The sequence below is a fragment of the Chinchilla lanigera genome, unplaced genomic scaffold, assembly GCF_000276665.1.
Source record: "Chinchilla lanigera isolate Chin_1 unplaced genomic scaffold, ChiLan1.0 scaffold00044, whole genome shotgun sequence".
In the NCBI taxonomy this organism is placed as follows: domain Eukaryota; kingdom Metazoa; phylum Chordata; class Mammalia; order Rodentia; family Chinchillidae; genus Chinchilla; species Chinchilla lanigera.
The window spans coordinates 9,080,969-9,097,969 of record NW_004955445.1 but is presented as its reverse complement, the minus strand read 5'-3'; the positions used below and the strand labels follow the sequence as shown (position 1 = coordinate 9,097,969).

The following is a 17,001-nucleotide window of genomic DNA, read 5'->3' as shown; positions in this document are numbered from 1 at the left end:
AAAAAAAAAAAAAAAAAAAGTAGTTACTCAGAATACAAGACATAGGCAAGGCACCCTATCTTTGATGCATGCTTTTTAAGAGGCTTCCTGTAGAGTTGTGGAGAGGGCAGTAGAAATAGGCCAGGTTGAAAAGCCACAGCATTTGCTGTTCAGATTCAGCCATTCTTCTTAAAAAGTATACTCCTTAGGGCTTTGTTAGCTTTTGGTTCGTTTCAAGAATTCAACTTTGGAAAAGTTGGTTTTGGTAATTTTTTGTCAGTGTTCTCATTGCTCTTACAGAGGAGCAGCTTTTTGAAGGTTTTCCCTCCGCCAATCTCTTGACATCACGTCACATGCTATTACATTTCGACTCCTTCCCAGGCCCTTTCTTCTCTCAGTGTAGACTTTTCTGCTGTCAGCCCACTGGCCATTTTTTTACTTTTGATGCCTTATCATTTATTTTGGTGGAAGTACCAGACCTGAAGCATTTCTTCTCTGCCTGCTCTGTTTGAGAAACTTCTTCCAAATCTAATGTTTACTTTTTTATGTCTGTAATTGTCCTCCTAGGATTTTTACTGGCTCTACCAGACTGGATGGAAATGCAATAGGTATGTATTTGACTTGCCTGTGACAACTACAGAAGCCTCATGTTGTTACTGCCTGTTACTAACTAGGCTCCATGCATGTTGTTGGGTCTGGCCTGTAGTTGACTTTGTCCGCTGGCTGTGTGCTGTTTCCATGGATGAACTGGCTTCCCCCCACCATCCTCGCATGTTCAGCCTGCAGAAGATCGTAGAAATATCATACTACAACATGAATCGGATCCGATTGCAGTGGTCCCGAATATGGCATGTGATTGGAGATCACTTCAATAAGGTAAATTTTCAAGCTCAAAAACTACTTCATCAGTATAAAAAGTATACAGCTGAATTCAATAAAAAATTGATCCTTTTTTGTTTATACTACTAGTTTATTAAAAAGAAAGTTCCATCTTATTATCTGTTCATTTCTTCTTTGTAAGAATCTTGCTGGGGGGCTGGGGATGTAGCTCAGCGGCATAAGCACTGGTACCCAAAAAAAAAAAAAAAAAAAAAAAAAGAATCTTGCTGGGCATGCTGGCACACACCTCTCCCAGCACTTAGGAGGCTGAGGCACGAGGATTGCTGTGAATTCAAGGCCATTCTGGGCTACGTAATGAATTCAAGGCCAGCCTGAACTACATAGTGAGTCCCTGTCTCAGGTGAAAAAATCTTTTTCATCTGTGTCTTATATACTAACTACTTTGAAGATAATGATATACAGTATATTAGCTATTGTTATTCTTTCATTATTTTGTTATGAAATTTTGTTTTATTTTTTCATAAAATAAAAAACAGAGGCTTGACTCTGGTTTTTAGGTGCCATTAAGTCATTTTCCTTGTAGAATCAAGGGCATCTTGAATAGGAGTAATGTTATGCTTAAGTTTAAGAGAATTGATATAGAATGAATAAAAAATCCAGTGGTATTGAAAATACTTTAATATCCCATATCCATGATATAGGCTAATAACAAAAAGATCAGTGTAATTAGTGGACAAACATATTCTTGCTTGGAGGCATTCTGAAATCATAAAATGTCTCCTTAATGACCTAAGATGAAGTTATGTTCCATAGAGTTTTGATACTAAATGTCACCACTTCTTATATTCGGCATCATTCTGTTATTGCTACTCTTCTGAAAGCTTTGTTGGAAATTAACATTTAGGGGTTTTTTTTTGTTTTGTTTTATTTGTTTTTTTGAGACCAGTTCTTGCTATGTAGTTCAGGCTGGCTTGAAGCCCCAGGCTGGCCTCAAATTCAAGGAAATCTTCCTACCTCAGCCTCCTGAGTGCTGGGATTGCAGATGTGTACCACTAACATTTGTTTTTAAATCAGAAACAAGCCAAACACACTTTGTCTTCTAAAGCTGACAACTGTTAGGAATAAGCCATACTGAACAACTTTCTGTCTGCTGGAGGTTTCATTATATGCATACAGAAATAAAAAATCAGATACACATCTTACTATAATAAAATTGGGGGGGGCAATCAGAAGGATGTGTGTGATGTGATTTGCTTCCTAAGGAAAATACAAGCTTGACAATACTATTTTCTTGCCAAATACATTTCACGATCCTAAGAAAAATTTGTCAGTTCTAGAGATGAAGCGTTACAACACAGATGCTTGGAAATAGTATTAGTAAAAGAATGACTCTACATTGAATGCGCAAGAATTGTAAAAAGTAGTTTTCTGTTGGGAGATAGATCAATCGATGGGGTGCTAGCAAGTGATACCTGTCATTTACCTGTGGTACTGATACCGCACTGTGGCCAATTCACTGCAGCATGAGGCGGTGTAATGTCACTCAGTGTGAGGCGGGGAAGAGTTTAGCACCATCAGCTCACACAGGCAGCTGGTGGCCTGCTCCCGCACCCCACTGAAGTGAGCACTGTCAGCCGAGTGTGGTAGCACAGCTGTAATCCCAACACTTTGGGAGGCTGAGGCAAAAGGATCCCAAGTTTGAGCCTAACCTGGACAACATATCAAAACCCTGTCCCAAAGTTAAAAATTAAAAAAGAGCTTGGAATGTAGTAGCTCAATGCAAGGCTCTGGTTTCAATTCCCAGTACAGGAGGCTGGAGTGGGGGGAGGCGTTACCAAGTGTAGCATTTTTTTATCTTGATATAGCAGCTAGTAGAAGTTCTTTGTTTTCTTATCAACTCAAATTAATGTCCCTCACTCTGTTTAGCACAGTGTCTGTGAGCCTTGTATGGGGGGCGGTGGACGGATGCTGCCCCTACCTGCCTGGAATTCGTCCACATTGTGTGATACATTAACTGGTTGGGAAAGGTCAAGCAGTGCCATATAGTTCTTGAGATGACATGGTCAGAGAGGGACTCTCTAGAGGTGACCTTTTACCTGAGTCATAGTGAGGAGAGAAGCACAGGAATGATGCGTTGAGTAAAGGGTAAAGGTTTTATCTACACCTTTATCTAGTAACTAAATTAGCACCATCTTCCTGCTGTTCTGGGTAAATAAATTCTTAGTAGACCAGTTGAAGAAATTGAGGTGAACTTGCTTGAGAAAGCAAATGCAGCTCATTACCATTACTCTGCCCTGTATTCTTATCCAAGACTGTGATAGCTAAGCTGCAACAGACATTGCTCATTTACTTCACAAGATGTTTTGGCTCACAGCTATAGAATCCTTTGTTCTCCCAGAAATGACCATCCAGAAGTGTTTTGTAAACACTTCCCAGCTCTTCAGAGTCTACATTTCAGAGGGAACATCGTTTTGTACGAGTCACTTTTCCCACCTGAAATTCTGTTGTGAACAGTCTTTGTGGGGCACTTCTCAGTTATCTGTGGGCCGCTTATGGGCAGGTTTGGAACATAGGCTGGCAGGTAACCATTAGACATTTCACGGCTGTCAACTTCGTTACAGATGCCCACTCCATCTAATCGGTGCTGTTCCACACCCAGGCATGGAAAACTAAGTTGCTCACTGTGGGACTCTTAGTTCTTTCCACCATATTGAAAAGATGTTCCGTATCCCCTTGTGAGCAGGGGCACAGGAGGATCTCGTGGGCTGAAGAAATGAAGGCTGAGTGCAGCTGTAACTTAGCTCTCAGAACGGCTGTAACTTAGCAAAGTTATGTGAATGGCCCCTTGGTAGGAAGCAGGTTCTGTGGCCGGGGGTGAGCAGACCTGGACAGTAAGCATAGGGTGTCTGCCCGAAGTATCTGTTTTGGCCAGATTTTTAGGAAGGAAATACTCTTTTGCTTAAGGAAACAGCATTGTAAAAAAAATGGGGCTGGGGGTGCGCTGCAGTGGTAGAGCTCTTGCCGGGGTAAGGCTTGGGGTTGATCCCCAGGACTGAAAAAAACAGAAATCAGACAAAAGACAGCTTTTCAAATCAGACTACATGTCTGCAGAATTTCTTACAGACCAGGTTGCAGCCAGATGCCCCAGATCCCTTTACAGCAGGGCTGGCGGGAACATTCCCTTACTGTGCTTTCTTCTTGGGTGGAAAGTCTGAAAAGCACCAACAAAATGTATACATGTAACTCCAGCCCTTCAAAATAGGTAAACTGTAAGCAAGGGCAATTTTTAAGAACATTGAAAAGCCTCGATATTTCTGCAGAATTTTTCAAGGCTGATGGTATTCACTTTAATAATCATTTACTTTAAGTAACAGATATTAGGAAAGTATGAAAAAACATTCTATAAAATCTTTTGACACCTCGTGTATACTTAGGTATAATTAAATAACATCTGGGGAGTTGTAAAATGGGTACAGTTTCAGTTTTGTAAGTTGAAAAGAGTTCTAGAGAGTGTATATTCAGTAATGTGACTGTACTGTTGAAATACACTTCAAATGGTTAGGATGAGCCAGGCATGGTAGTGCACACCTGTAATTCCAGCACTCTGGGAGGCTGAGGCAGGAGGATTACAAGTCTGAGCCTGGTCTGGGCAGTTTAGTGACCGAGTGAGAACCTAGCCTGGTCTCAAACTAAAAACCACATGCAAAGGCCCTAGGTTCAATCCCTGGTATCCCCTTACCAAAAAAAATTAAGATGGGGACATGAGTATAGCTCAGTGATGCCCTGAGTTTGAGCCCTAGCAAACCACTCCCTAAAAAAAAACTCTTAAGGTGGTAAATTTTCTATTATGTGTATTGTGCAATTCTTAAAAACAAACTGGCACATTTTGAAAGTCCTGTTAATTAAATGTACAGTACTGATCATTACACTTGAATAAAATTAGACAGGTCATAGCCAAGAAGCAGCATTGTCTTTCTCCCTGCAAGTGCTCTCCTGGTGTGTGTTTCGCAGTAGGTTGTCGTCTCTGCTGTCTGAGCCCCGCACCCCCAGATGCTAACCCTGCACCTGTTCCTCCGCCCTCCTCATTTCCGCTCAGGTTGGCTGCAACCCCAATGAAGACGTGGCTATCTTTGCTGTAGACTCACTGAGACAGCTGTCCATGAAGTTTCTCGAGAAGGGTGAATTAGCCAATTTCCGTTTCCAGAAAGATTTTCTGAGGCCTTTTGAGCATATTATGAAGAAAAACAGGTAATGTACATCATCATGGAAAACTTTCAGTCACATTCCCCGGCACCTAAGGTTTTGGGGTCTAAACTCCCTCTTAGCACTGACTACATGGTTGATTTTTTTTGCCCTTATTGGTAGAAGCAAGTGGAATGCACAGATTGTGATTTACATACCTCATTCTGAGGTAAATGACGCTAAGATCCGTGCACAGCCCTCCCAAGAGAGTCGATACCATAGCAACTGATAAAGGTGTCACACCTCCACACTGGGGCAGTGCTGAGGCAGTGTGCAGAAGGAGCCACTGCTGAAGCAGTCTCAGATAGGACAAGAACTATGTGATCCAGCACTTTTGCTCCCAGAGGTGACAAAGGAGGTCAGGACACTGGTCCCTCTGGCGTAATTGCTGACTTGGCCTGTGTTTATGGAGGCTTGCCGTCTGCTAGATACCACTATTAAGTGCAGAGAGCATAGCAATAAAGAAAACATTTGTAGGGGCTGGGGATTTAGCTCAGCGGCAAAAAGCGCCTGCCTGGCAAGCGCAAGGTCGTGAGTTCAGTTCCCGGTACCGGAGAAAAAACAAAAAAAAAAAAAAAAAAGAAAACATTTGTAATTCCCAGTTCTGTCATTTGTAATTTGTAATCATTGCCATTTGGAATCATTTGTGAAGAAAATATTTTTAATTCCCAGGTATGAAAGACTGACTGGGACATATTTATCTTTATATTCCCCAACCTTTTTTCACAGCATATGACTCATTGTGACTTTTTTTTTTCTTTAAATCAGAAATTGAGGGCCGGGGATATAATGCTCAGTGGCACAGCACTTGCCTGACAAACATGAGGTCCTGAGTTCGATTTCCAGTACCAAAAAAAAAAAAAAAAATTGATCTCCTTCAAAAAGCACTGAGTCTTTTTTTCAGCCTATCATACATACTACTTCTAATAAAAACTCAATGCTCAAAAAAGGACTGTGGGACCAGTCAGAGCAAAACCCCTGTGGCAGAAGGGTGTGAAGTGAACGGTCATATTTTTAAGGCTCTCCCCACATTTATCTGTGGAAAATGAAAAGCAACAAGGTAAGGTAGGAGGCCATGTAACCTCGAGTTTGGACCAGGCCTGTAGTAGGGACAGTGGTGGATTGGACTCTGCTTCCTTTTAGAGGAAAGCCAACCCCATATACTGGTGAATTAGCCATGGAGCATAAGAAGAGGTGTCAGGATCGCTCTGGGGGATATAATTCTTTGTGTCTGCCTCCTCTCCTAAAATGTACAGTACAGATCTTCAAAGCAAGTGAAGCCCACAAGCTAGAAGGCCTTAAGCCAGAGGAGACCGTTGTGGTAGTGAACAGACAGACAGTAGGAAAGTGTCCTTGATGTGTCTCTTTCTCTTGGTGTCTGTGTTCTTGCCTTACCACTGATTAAGAAAATCAAAATGCAGCCCACCTACGGTCTGTTATCACCCCTGATTTTAGTAGATGTACAGAAACTCACACTTACCTGTGGTAACAATGCTGAGGGTGTCAGGAAACCGAGTCCTCCTGTGGCTAAGCACTGTGCTCATGCTTCGTGGCAACAGAACTACTTGGGTCCTGACCCCAGGCCTTCCGGCCCGTCCTGAGACTGCCCCCGCATTTGCACAGAGGCAGTCAGTTGAAAACACATTACCAGCAACTGTTGATTGAATAACTTGCTAGAACATTTTCAAAAGCATTTTGGCAGTATTCATCAAGAACCTTAATATTTTTGTGCCCTTTGACTTAGTAATTCTGTATTTCCATAACTCTCTGAAGGAGTTAATTTGAAATATAATAAAAGCTGGGTGTGATGGTGTACAGCTGTAATCCCAGCATTCTGGGAGACTGAGGCAGAAGGATGGCAACTATCACGCCAGGGTGGGCAGTTTAGCAACATAGTGAGATCCTGTCTCAAAATTTTAAAAAAGTGAAAAAGGTTGGGTATATAACTTAGTGTGAAGGCCCTGGGCTCAATCCCCAGTACCATGTTTAACCAAAAAAAAAAAAAAGGAAAACTAGAGGAAGGGAGGGAGGGAAAGAGTGAGAAAAAAGGAATATAATAAGACATTATGAGACACAAAGTAGTTTTTAAAAAAAACAAACCATTTAACTATACAAGTGCTAAAGTAAATGTTACACAGAACAACATAAAATATTGTGTAGCTTGCCAGGTGTGGTGATACACACCTGTAATTCAAGTACTCAGGAGGCTGCGGCAGGAGGATCACTGAGCATTTGAGGCCAACCTGGGCTACACAGTGAGCTCAAAGCCACGTAGAACTATATATCAAGACTGTGTTTCATAAAAAGACCAAAAAAATTGTGTAGCTGCTGAAAATGTTCCATAGTTTATAATGCATTAAATGCTTACTATTTATTACACCTTTCCTGTATTCTTCAAAATGTGCTGTCATTCTATATTACCTTTAACAACTGGGCAAAACTGCTTTAGTAAATACATCTAGTTCAAGGCCTGGGGATGTAGATCAGTGATAGATGTGTGGGGCCTTGTGTTCAGTCTTTGCAACACACACACATACACACACACACACAAATAGAAATAATGCTTGCCATAAGTTGTATCTTTCTGCATGGAGAGATTACCACAAATTCAGTTTTACCAGATACTGAAGTTACCCAGGTGAATAGTCCTCCAGAATCTGCAGGTGGCATATTTACTTCTTGGCCTTCAGCTCATTTCTGTTTTGTCTTTCTTTTTACCTTTTCAATGGCCTTTCCTATAATCAGTTACCCTCGGTTCAGCATGCAGATGTGCACTTTACTCCTGGAAGGTAAAATCTATGATCTAAAGTCCACTGTAGTGACTTTCAAAGCTAGTAATAGAGAAGCAGTAGGTTTATGTAGTACAGCTTCTCACTATTTATGAAATAATGGTGTTCCCAATAATTGTGTATATCTTAATAGGTTTCAAGACATATATGCTAGTCTGCTAAAGATACTCAGTCAATACCTCGTTTAATGTTGCTGCTCTTTCAAAGAACGGGCCATTTCTCGATCTTTAGTTGTTATTTGGTAATAGTTAAATTTAAGATATTGCATCTCAAATTATATATGTATAATCTGGTTGATATTAGTGCATCTATCATGTACATATATCCCTTCCCAGAAATCCGACAATGACTTCACTCCCATGCTGTGTAGTGTTTACTTAAAAGAAGTCAGAGACTAGCATTCCCAACTTCCTTTCCATAGCCCACATTGCCATTGTGGACCTTGACATCCTTTCCATCCTTTTGTAGACCTTTCCATCCTATTGCTCTGCCAGCCGTGGGGTTGGCTTTTCATCTTCGAGTTTATTATTTTGTGGTTCTAGGATAGCAACGCTAATTGTAGACATCATGCTGAGCTCAGAATGGAAATAACAATAGGGATAGAGCCTGAATGAATATGGGTCACTGTGTACTTAGAACATGGGGTGCTACTTCTAAAAGATGAGCTGTGTTCATTTCTGTCCCCTCTCCCCAAAGTATAAATGACATGGCTGTCCTATTCCTCTTTAGATCTCCAACCATTCGGGATATGGTGATCCGCTGCATCGCTCAGATGGTGAATTCCCAGGCAGCCAACATCCGCTCAGGCTGGAAGAATATCTTTGCTGTGTTCCACCAGGCAGCCTCTGATCATGATGGGAACATTGTGGAGCTGGCCTTCCAGACCACAGGCCACATTGTTAGTAAGTGCCTCTGTCCTTTGTGCAAGTGACCACTTATTTGTTGTCTATTTTACTATCTATAGGCACTTTCTTGCTTTAGTTCTGTTGAGCTGTGATGTAACAGGTAATGTTCTACACACTTGGGATATATTCTTCTTTGCAGCACTGTGAAGGAGGTACAGTCAGTCAGTCCTCATTACTAGCAGGTTCCATATTTCTGAATCCACCAGCTCACCACAATATATATGTAACCCCAGACTCACTATTTATATGCTTTTATAGTCATTTGCCAACATGTTTGTATTAGTCACTTTTTATTGTTGGAACAAAGTACTTGACACCCTCACCTTAAAGGAAGAGAGGTTTATTTGGCTTACAGTTTCCATGGGTTCAGTCCATGGCTATCTGGCTCTAAGATAAAAACAGCATGGTGGAAGGGGATGGTTGAGGGTAGCTGCTCACCCTATGGCAGCCAGGAAGCAGAGAGAAGAGCTGGGACAAGAATACACCCTTTCAGGTCACCTCCCCAGAGACCCACCTTTTCCAACCAGGCTTTGCTTCCTAACAATACATTCAGCTGTGAATGATCAGTGGATTAATCCACTGATGAGTGTTTCACCCCTGTGGTCTAATCACCTTCCAAAAGCCCTACTTCTGAATATATGAGGGTTTTTTTGTTTTTTTGTCTTTTTGAGACAGTCTCACTGTGCAGTTCAGGCTGACCTTGAGCTCACTTTGTAGCCCGCACAGGTCTCAAACTCGAAATGATCCTTGTGCCTCAGCCTCCCTAGTGCTGGGATTACAGGTGTGTGTCACCACACCCAGCTACATGAGAGTTTTGAGAGACATTTTAGATCTAAACCTTAACATGATGCATACACAGAACAGCAAAAAAATGAAATCACACATTCCTAACTGAGGTGAAACAAGAGGATGTTCTGCCTTATTTCAGCTTTCATGCCACAGACAAGTGTCCTTTCTGCAGTCATTTGAGTGCCATATTTTTTATGTTTTTTGTTGCTCATTTTACTCTTTAAAATGGCCTCTAAGATACTCTAGTTTCTCTTCAGATCGTATAAATCTTTCACCTTTTAAAATGGCCTCTGAGAGTAGTGCTTGAGTGTCGGCCAGTGCTTCTGAGTACTGAAAGGTTGGAGTGTGTCTTGTGGGGAAAGGACACATGAGACGAGCTTCCTTCAGGCAAACGTTGTAGTGCTGTTGGCTGTGAATTCAGTGTAAGTGCATCAATAATACCCATTACATACGGTGCCTCCGGAGAGCAGCACACCTCTGACAAGGTTATATGCTGATCAGTTGATGAAAATGTGACCAGAGGCTCATGAGAACTTCATAATTTTCTCTAAGAGCAGAGGTTTAATATTCTCTGACTCAGTGTTCACAGCAACTGTAAAGAACATAACTACTAAAAACAAACAGACCCCATAATTTGTAACAAGAACAACCTGTACCATTGCTATTGTTCCATTTTACCAAAGAGGAAACTGATGCACAGAAAAGAGCAACTTGCCCTAAATCACATAGTTATAAAGTGGGGAGTCAGGATTTGTACCCGGGCAGTGCAGCCCAGAGTATGTGCAGTGTCCTCCACCCTGGACTGACCAGGAGCCCCTGGTCCTGCCTTTGGTCATGTGATAGGATACTCACTTGATCTGCAGGGAAATTGCAGGGCCCTAGGTCACCTCTGCACATGGCTGGTGCTCAAGAAATACGGATGAATGGATATTTGGGCCTTTACAACACTGCTTGAGTTCATGAGATCAGTTTAGCCTAAGGTGTACTCAGTGCATTCATTCCTGAATAATTTAGTAAGAAAATTATTTTAGTAAGAAAAGCTGTCTTCAAAAATATTGACATTACAGCCAGGCGTGGTGGCGCACTCCTGTAATCCCAGCACTCTTAAGGCTGAGGCAAGAGGGTCATTGCAAGTTCAAGACCACCCTGGGCCATAAAATGAGCTCAAGGCCAGCCTGAACTGCATACCAAGACCCTGTCTCAAAAAGACCAAATCAAAAAAAAAAAAAATTGATGCACTTTTCTTAGATTTCCACAAAGTAATCATGTGTGTCTATCTTTTAATCCTCCTTTCTACATCCTTGTCTTATAAAAAATGTGCCTTGTGTTTTCCCAGCAAGTATCTTCCAGCACCATTTCCCTGCAGCCATCGATTCCTTTCAGGATGCTGTGAGGTGCTTGTCAGAGTTTGCCTGTAATGCCGCTTTCCCTGACACCAGTATGGAGGCCATCCGGCTCATCCGCTTCTGTGGGAAATACGTCTCTGAGAGGCCTCGGGTGAGTTTGCCCCCTTGCACATAGGTGTGGAGGGGAGAGGATTGTGGGGCAAAAACCTTTCCTCCTAGCAAAGAGCTTCTTAGCCCATCTTTAGAGATGTGTCTTTCCCCTACACCAGATGTTTATTTCAAGTGCTACCGTTTCAGGATTACGCCGTTTTGTTATTTTGTATATATGAAATTATTTATTTTATTTGTACTGAACTTTTATAGAGCATTCTAAAAAATTTTCTTGTAGGAGATAATAGTATTTTAGCTTTTGTATTTTGGCAGAGCTCAAGGAGCTAGGCCTTTCTTTTGAAAGAAAACAAACCTACCTTTTAGGAAATAGCAGTATGGCTTTGTGACATGCCTAAGAAGCACATTTAAAAATCACCTTTGAGGGTTGAGTGTGTAGCTTAGTAGTAGAGAATGTGCTTAACATGTGTAAGATTTCGGTTTCATCCTTAGCAACCACAGCCACCAAAAATATCACCCTGTTTTCTCCTGAAAAATGGGATTTTCCTGTTTGTCTCATCTTTCTGGGCTACGTAGCTTAAGTAACAGTTCCAAAACACTGAAATTAGGCAGAAATAAATATGCCTAAATTACGATGACATACACACACTTCTTCAGTATTCTCTACAGAGAATCGACGCTGTATCCATCTGGTCCCTACAAGAGCTCATTAAGCTCTGATAACAATGAGAACCAATACTGACTGAGTACTTGGTCCTTGTCAGGCACCACTGTGGGTATTTCCTGTGTGCTGATTCATTTAGCCCCACGTCTAACCTGTGAGATGGGTAATTATATCCCATCCACAGGGAAGTCAACTGAAGTACAGAGAGAAATTGCCTAATGCATTCCAGTTCCATTTCAAGAGCAGTTACAGAGCAGAGAGATCATAATTCAGAGGCAGGCCAGAGTGGGGTTTCATATCCAGAATGTGGAAAGTCTGCTGGATCTGACTGTGTGACCTTGAACAGTTTAGTTAACCTCTTAGTGACCCAGTTAACTCATTCATACAATAGGACCATTATCTCTGCCTTCCTCTTGGGGTTGTTGTGAGAATTATTAATCCATATAAAGCACTTGTACAGTTCCTGGTCAGTCAAAAGCAGGCGGTATATAGGAGTTGCTGTTACTACTTTTAAGTACTACGCATTACAGTATCATTCCAGAAAAATCTTAGGTATTGAATCACCCTGGATATTTTACTAACATCATTTGACCTCCTCAGTGTAACACCTCCCAAACCCAGGACTCTTGTGATATACCCCATTCAATGTACTCTTACACTCACTAAGGTGCATGGGTTCATATGGGGAAGCTGCTCCAGGGCCTTTTGCACAGGTGATTATCTCTCCTTGTCTCTGTGGGATTTCCTCTTGTAGCTGCCGAATGGTGAATTGAGGAGAATAAAACAGGTGAGGCCTCAGTCTTTGCATAGCTCCTTTGCAGTTCTCTCCTCTAAGCTGTGACTTTTCTCGTAGGTGCTACAAGAATACACAAGTGATGATATGAATGTAGCTCCTGGCGACAGAGTCTGGGTACGAGGCTGGTTCCCCATCTTATTTGAGCTCTCTCGCATCATTAACAGATGCAAGTTAGATGTGCGGACAAGGTAACCAGGTCTCCAGTGTGGTAGCCTCTTAATATCACTGAAATGCGCCTCGACTCTTACTCCCTAACTCCATTCCCTCCCTAACCCATTCTCTCTTCTGTGTCTGACTCATTTTTACTAGAGGACTCACGGTCATGTTTGAGATCATGAAGAGCTACGGCCACACCTTTGAAAAGCACTGGTGGCAGGACCTGTTCAGAATCGTGTTTCGGATTTTTGACAATATGAAGCTTCCTGAACAACAGTCAGAGGTAGGTGACATGGACAACATGGACATGAAAGGGCCAAAGGTTGTCTGGCCTCTATGGGATTGCATTGTCATCTACCCAGATGTCTGAAGTTCAGGCTACTGAAGGTGTTTTAAAAATGCAGACACTCTTCTTGGCCCTCCTGTGCTAGTGTCGGCCAGTTCAGGCACTCCACATCTGCCGAAGAGGGAAAAGAAGGAAGTCACGTAGTCTGCTACTTGGTCCTGACTGCTTGCCAGCTCAGCAGGCTCCTGGCTGGGGAGCTTAGCTGCTGCTGTGTAGATTTCTAGATTATCAGTAAAGAGTGGGAAGTCGCTGGTCCCTCAAAGGACTGAAGTTAGAACTAGATATGCTGTTGCACATGGGAAACTTTTTTTGAGGAGGGGGGGATTTGCTATTTGAAGGTCTTTTTGTTATCTGTCCCCTACAGGTAAAAGGTGAGGAGAGAATATTCATTCTTAAGATTTTTAGCTCAGAGAGTAACTTTTTTACCATGCTTTTAGAAATACCCCAGTACATACAGAAAAATTCTTCTGTCCAAAAACTAGAGCTAATATTTTCACAAATTTCCAACTTCTACATGGTTTAAATATGGTTGAAATTATAGTACAGAGTTTTCTAATCTTAAAATAGTTTGTCACTGGGCATGGTGGTACACACATTAATCATAGCACATTGGTTGGAAGGCTGAGGCAGGGGGATCACAAGTTTGTGCCAGTCGGGGCAACTTAGTGAGACCCTGTCTTGAAATAAAAAACGGGATAAGGATGTAGCCCAGTGCAAAGATCTTGGGTTAAGTGTCCAGTGTGGCAGTAAATAAATTTTTTTCCTTATAAATGAATACACATTCATTATAGCAAAATCAGAAAACAGGCAGAAGCAAAGGAAAATTTCAGATACCCACAGTCCTGTCTTCCACAGGCAACCACTGTTAACTCCTTCAGGTACCGTGTGCCTTTTTAGAAAACTGGATTCAGCATACCTGTGTGCATTGCTTTTTAAACAAAATACAGAAGTGTTTTTGCACAACTAACTTTTCTTCAGTTTTTAATGACTGCAAAACTGTGAGTGTTCCAGAGTCTACAGACATTTAGATGGTTTCGGTTTTTCTTTCTTCAGATAGCACTGAAGTGAACATTTTTTTTGTAGCTACACTTTTCCTTGTGTTCTTCACTTGTTTTTGCCGTAGAACCAGGTAGCCCTCACTGTCGGGTTGGGCTTGCCTGTTCCTGAACTTTTTTATACAGACTTCTAAGTTGCCTCGCAGATAAATCCAGTCCTTTGCACTTCTGTCAGCAAAGCGTAAGAGTTTTTGTTTCTCTATACTCACTCCAGCTCTTTGTATATTTCAATTTGTTCAATCACTGTTGACTTGACAGGCCAAAAACATCACACTAAAAGGTTTTCTTGGTTGTTAGTAAGGTTGCAAACTTTCCCTCATTGATCATTTGTGTTGCTTCCCTTAATGAATTGTGAGTCATATTCTTGCCTATTAGGTTATTTACCTTTTTTCTATTGATTTAGTTTTTTTTTAAATTTATTTATTTTTTCTGGTACCGGGAATCGAACTTACGACCTCACGCTTGCCAGGCAGGTGCTCTGCCGCTGAGCTAAATCCCCAGCCCAATGCTATTTTTTTTTTTTTTGATTTATTTTTAAATGTATGAATACCATACATGTAAGAGTTCCAATTGATTCTGCTTTGTTATTTTTATTTATTTTTTAGTTTGGAAATATTAGGGCTGGTGATATAGCTCAGCAGCAGAAGCACCTGAATGAGTTTGATTCCTGGTACAAAACAAAAAAACAAAAAAAAAGAAAGGAAATATTTTAGCTTCTATGTAACCAAATCGACCAATTTTTTCCTGTCTAGTTTACACATCTGGAATCATGCTTAGCAACCCTTCTCATTTCCATGGCTTCATAAATAACTCTATATATTTCTCTGGTAATTTCATGGCATTATTTTTAATATTTAAATTTTTGAAGTGGCTGTTTAGCATAATTTCATGTTAATTTTGAATGACTAATATTTTAACACATGGATATACTTCATTAATGCCCACATTGTTGGAGGTTACATTGTATCTATGTTTTCACTATACAAATGTGATTGTGGTAAACATTTTTTCATAAACTTTTGCCCAGAAGTCTTTATTTTTCTAGGATGGATTCCTGGTAGTAGTGTTACTGAGTCAGTGGATGTGGACCATTGATACTTAGTGCCAAATTGTATTTGTCTTGGCAAGCAGTGTTGCCAGTAGTGTGCAGAGAAAGTGGTTTTTAAGACTTATTGTTTTTTGTTTTTTTTTTTTTCAGAAGTCTGAGTGGATGACAACAACCTGCAATCATGCACTTTATGCCATTTGTGATGTGTTTACCCAGTTTTATGAAGCTCTGAATGAAGTGCTGCTTTCTGACGTATTTGCACAGTTGCAGTGGTGTGTTAAGCAAGGTATTCTTCACGTCTTTAAGCGTCATTTTTCTTATATAGTATTAACAAGAGTTTAATTTTTTCTATAAAAAAAATGGATGTAAACTAAAGACTACATTGTGCAGTCTATTTATTTAGGGGGGTCCTGGGATTGAACTCAGGACCTTGCACTTGGCAGGTAGGCATTGTTTTGCTGAACTATATCCCCAGCCCATGTTATACAGTTTAAATGGTGAAAATGTGCATTTTTAAATTTAATTAGAGAAACAAACAAACAAAAAAATCCAGAAAACAAAAATAAAAGCCCAGTGTAATAGCACACACCTTTAATCCTAGCACTTGGGAAACTGAGGCAGGAGGATTGCCATGAGTTTAATGCCAGCCTGGACTACATGGTGAGTTTAAGGCCAGCCTGGACTACATAGTGAGTTTAAGGCCCACCTGGACTACATAGCAAAACCCTATCTCAAAAAAACAAAAACAAACAAGCAAAAAAAAAGCCAGGCATGGTGATGCATGCCTATAATTCCAGTACTCATGAGGCTGAGGCAGGAGGACTGCTGTGAGTTCAGGGCCAGCCTGGGCTACATAGTGAGTTCAAGGACAGCCTCAACTACATACCAAGACCCTGTCTCAATCAATCAATCAATCAGTCAATAAACGTTATTGGAACATAAAAACAACACCACTTTTCAGTTTATAAAGTACTTCTTTAAGACAGAATGTGTTTGTATTTTAAAGATGTATCCTTGTGCCTTATACTATCTGCTTTTATATGTTCGAAATTTTGTGTAATAGAATTTTTAAAAATGTGCATTTGGAGTCAAGCAATGGGCATTTTTTTTTTGCTAGAGTAGTTGTGAGTTTATTTTAGGTGAGGGATAGGCAACTAGTGGAGCAGATCTGGATTCTATAGAATTTTGTCTTAGAGCTGAATTCAGTTATGTTTTTAAAAAAAAGTAACTCAGATTTAAAATAAATGATGGGACAGCTAATGCTGGATGGCAGAAATTGGAAATGTGGTACATGAGTAAATTTTTAGAAACACTGGTCTACCATTTTCTATCTTCTTTTTACTTTTTCTCATAGATGAGCCAGTTAATTAAAGTAACAAAATGTGGACCTCTTATATTCTTAGCAATACTATGATAAATCATTTTACCTGCTAATAAATACTTAACCCATAAAACTCTTACTGCTGTCTGTAGCCTTGCTTCCTTAATTAAAAGTCTATTAAGTCCTGCAGCTGCAGGCTCCATTCTATAATAAATAGCATCTGGGCCCTGGTTGATATCCAAACAGTAGTTCAGGTTTAATGACAAATATTCTTATATTAATTTGCAGATAATGAACAGTTGGCTCGATCAGGTACAAATTGCTTAGAAAACTTAGTAATATCCAATGGAGAGAAATTCAGTCCCGATGTCTGGGATGAAACGTGCAACTGTATGTTGGATATTTTCAAAACCACCATCCCACATGTGTAAGTGTTGATACTGTGGTTATTGCTTATCTCTTGTGCTGAGTAGATGTCTTAAAACACAGAGCTGCTTTTCATATTGATCATTTTCCTTTTCTTCTCTTCTCTTAAGTTTGCTGACGTGGAGACCTGTGGGAATGGAGGAAGATTTGTCAGAAAAACATTTGGTAGGGAGTTTCTTTGTTCGGGCTTT

The 17,001-nt window shown here is 40.7% G+C and overlaps 1 protein-coding gene across 2 annotated transcripts in view; it reads left to right on the top strand.

The window, feature by feature from the left end:
• Positions 1 to 17,001, top strand: part of Arfgef2 (ADP-ribosylation factor guanine nucleotide-exchange factor 2 (brefeldin A-inhibited)) — an 83,944-nt gene that overhangs the window by 55,777 nt on the left and 11,166 nt on the right. For both annotated transcript variants that reach the window (XM_005392338.2, XM_005392340.2), the window contains exons 24-33: positions 547 to 587; positions 686 to 855; positions 4,916 to 5,067; positions 8,580 to 8,752; positions 10,881 to 11,041; positions 12,516 to 12,646; positions 12,768 to 12,897; positions 15,214 to 15,349; positions 16,673 to 16,811; positions 16,921 to 16,975. In XM_005392338.2, coding sequence (XP_005392395.1) covers positions 547 to 587; positions 686 to 855; positions 4,916 to 5,067; positions 8,580 to 8,752; positions 10,881 to 11,041; positions 12,516 to 12,646; positions 12,768 to 12,897; positions 15,214 to 15,349; positions 16,673 to 16,811; positions 16,921 to 16,975 — 1,288 coding nt within the window. The remainder of the gene's footprint in view (positions 1 to 546; positions 588 to 685; positions 856 to 4,915; positions 5,068 to 8,579; positions 8,753 to 10,880; positions 11,042 to 12,515; positions 12,647 to 12,767; positions 12,898 to 15,213; positions 15,350 to 16,672; positions 16,812 to 16,920; positions 16,976 to 17,001) is intronic.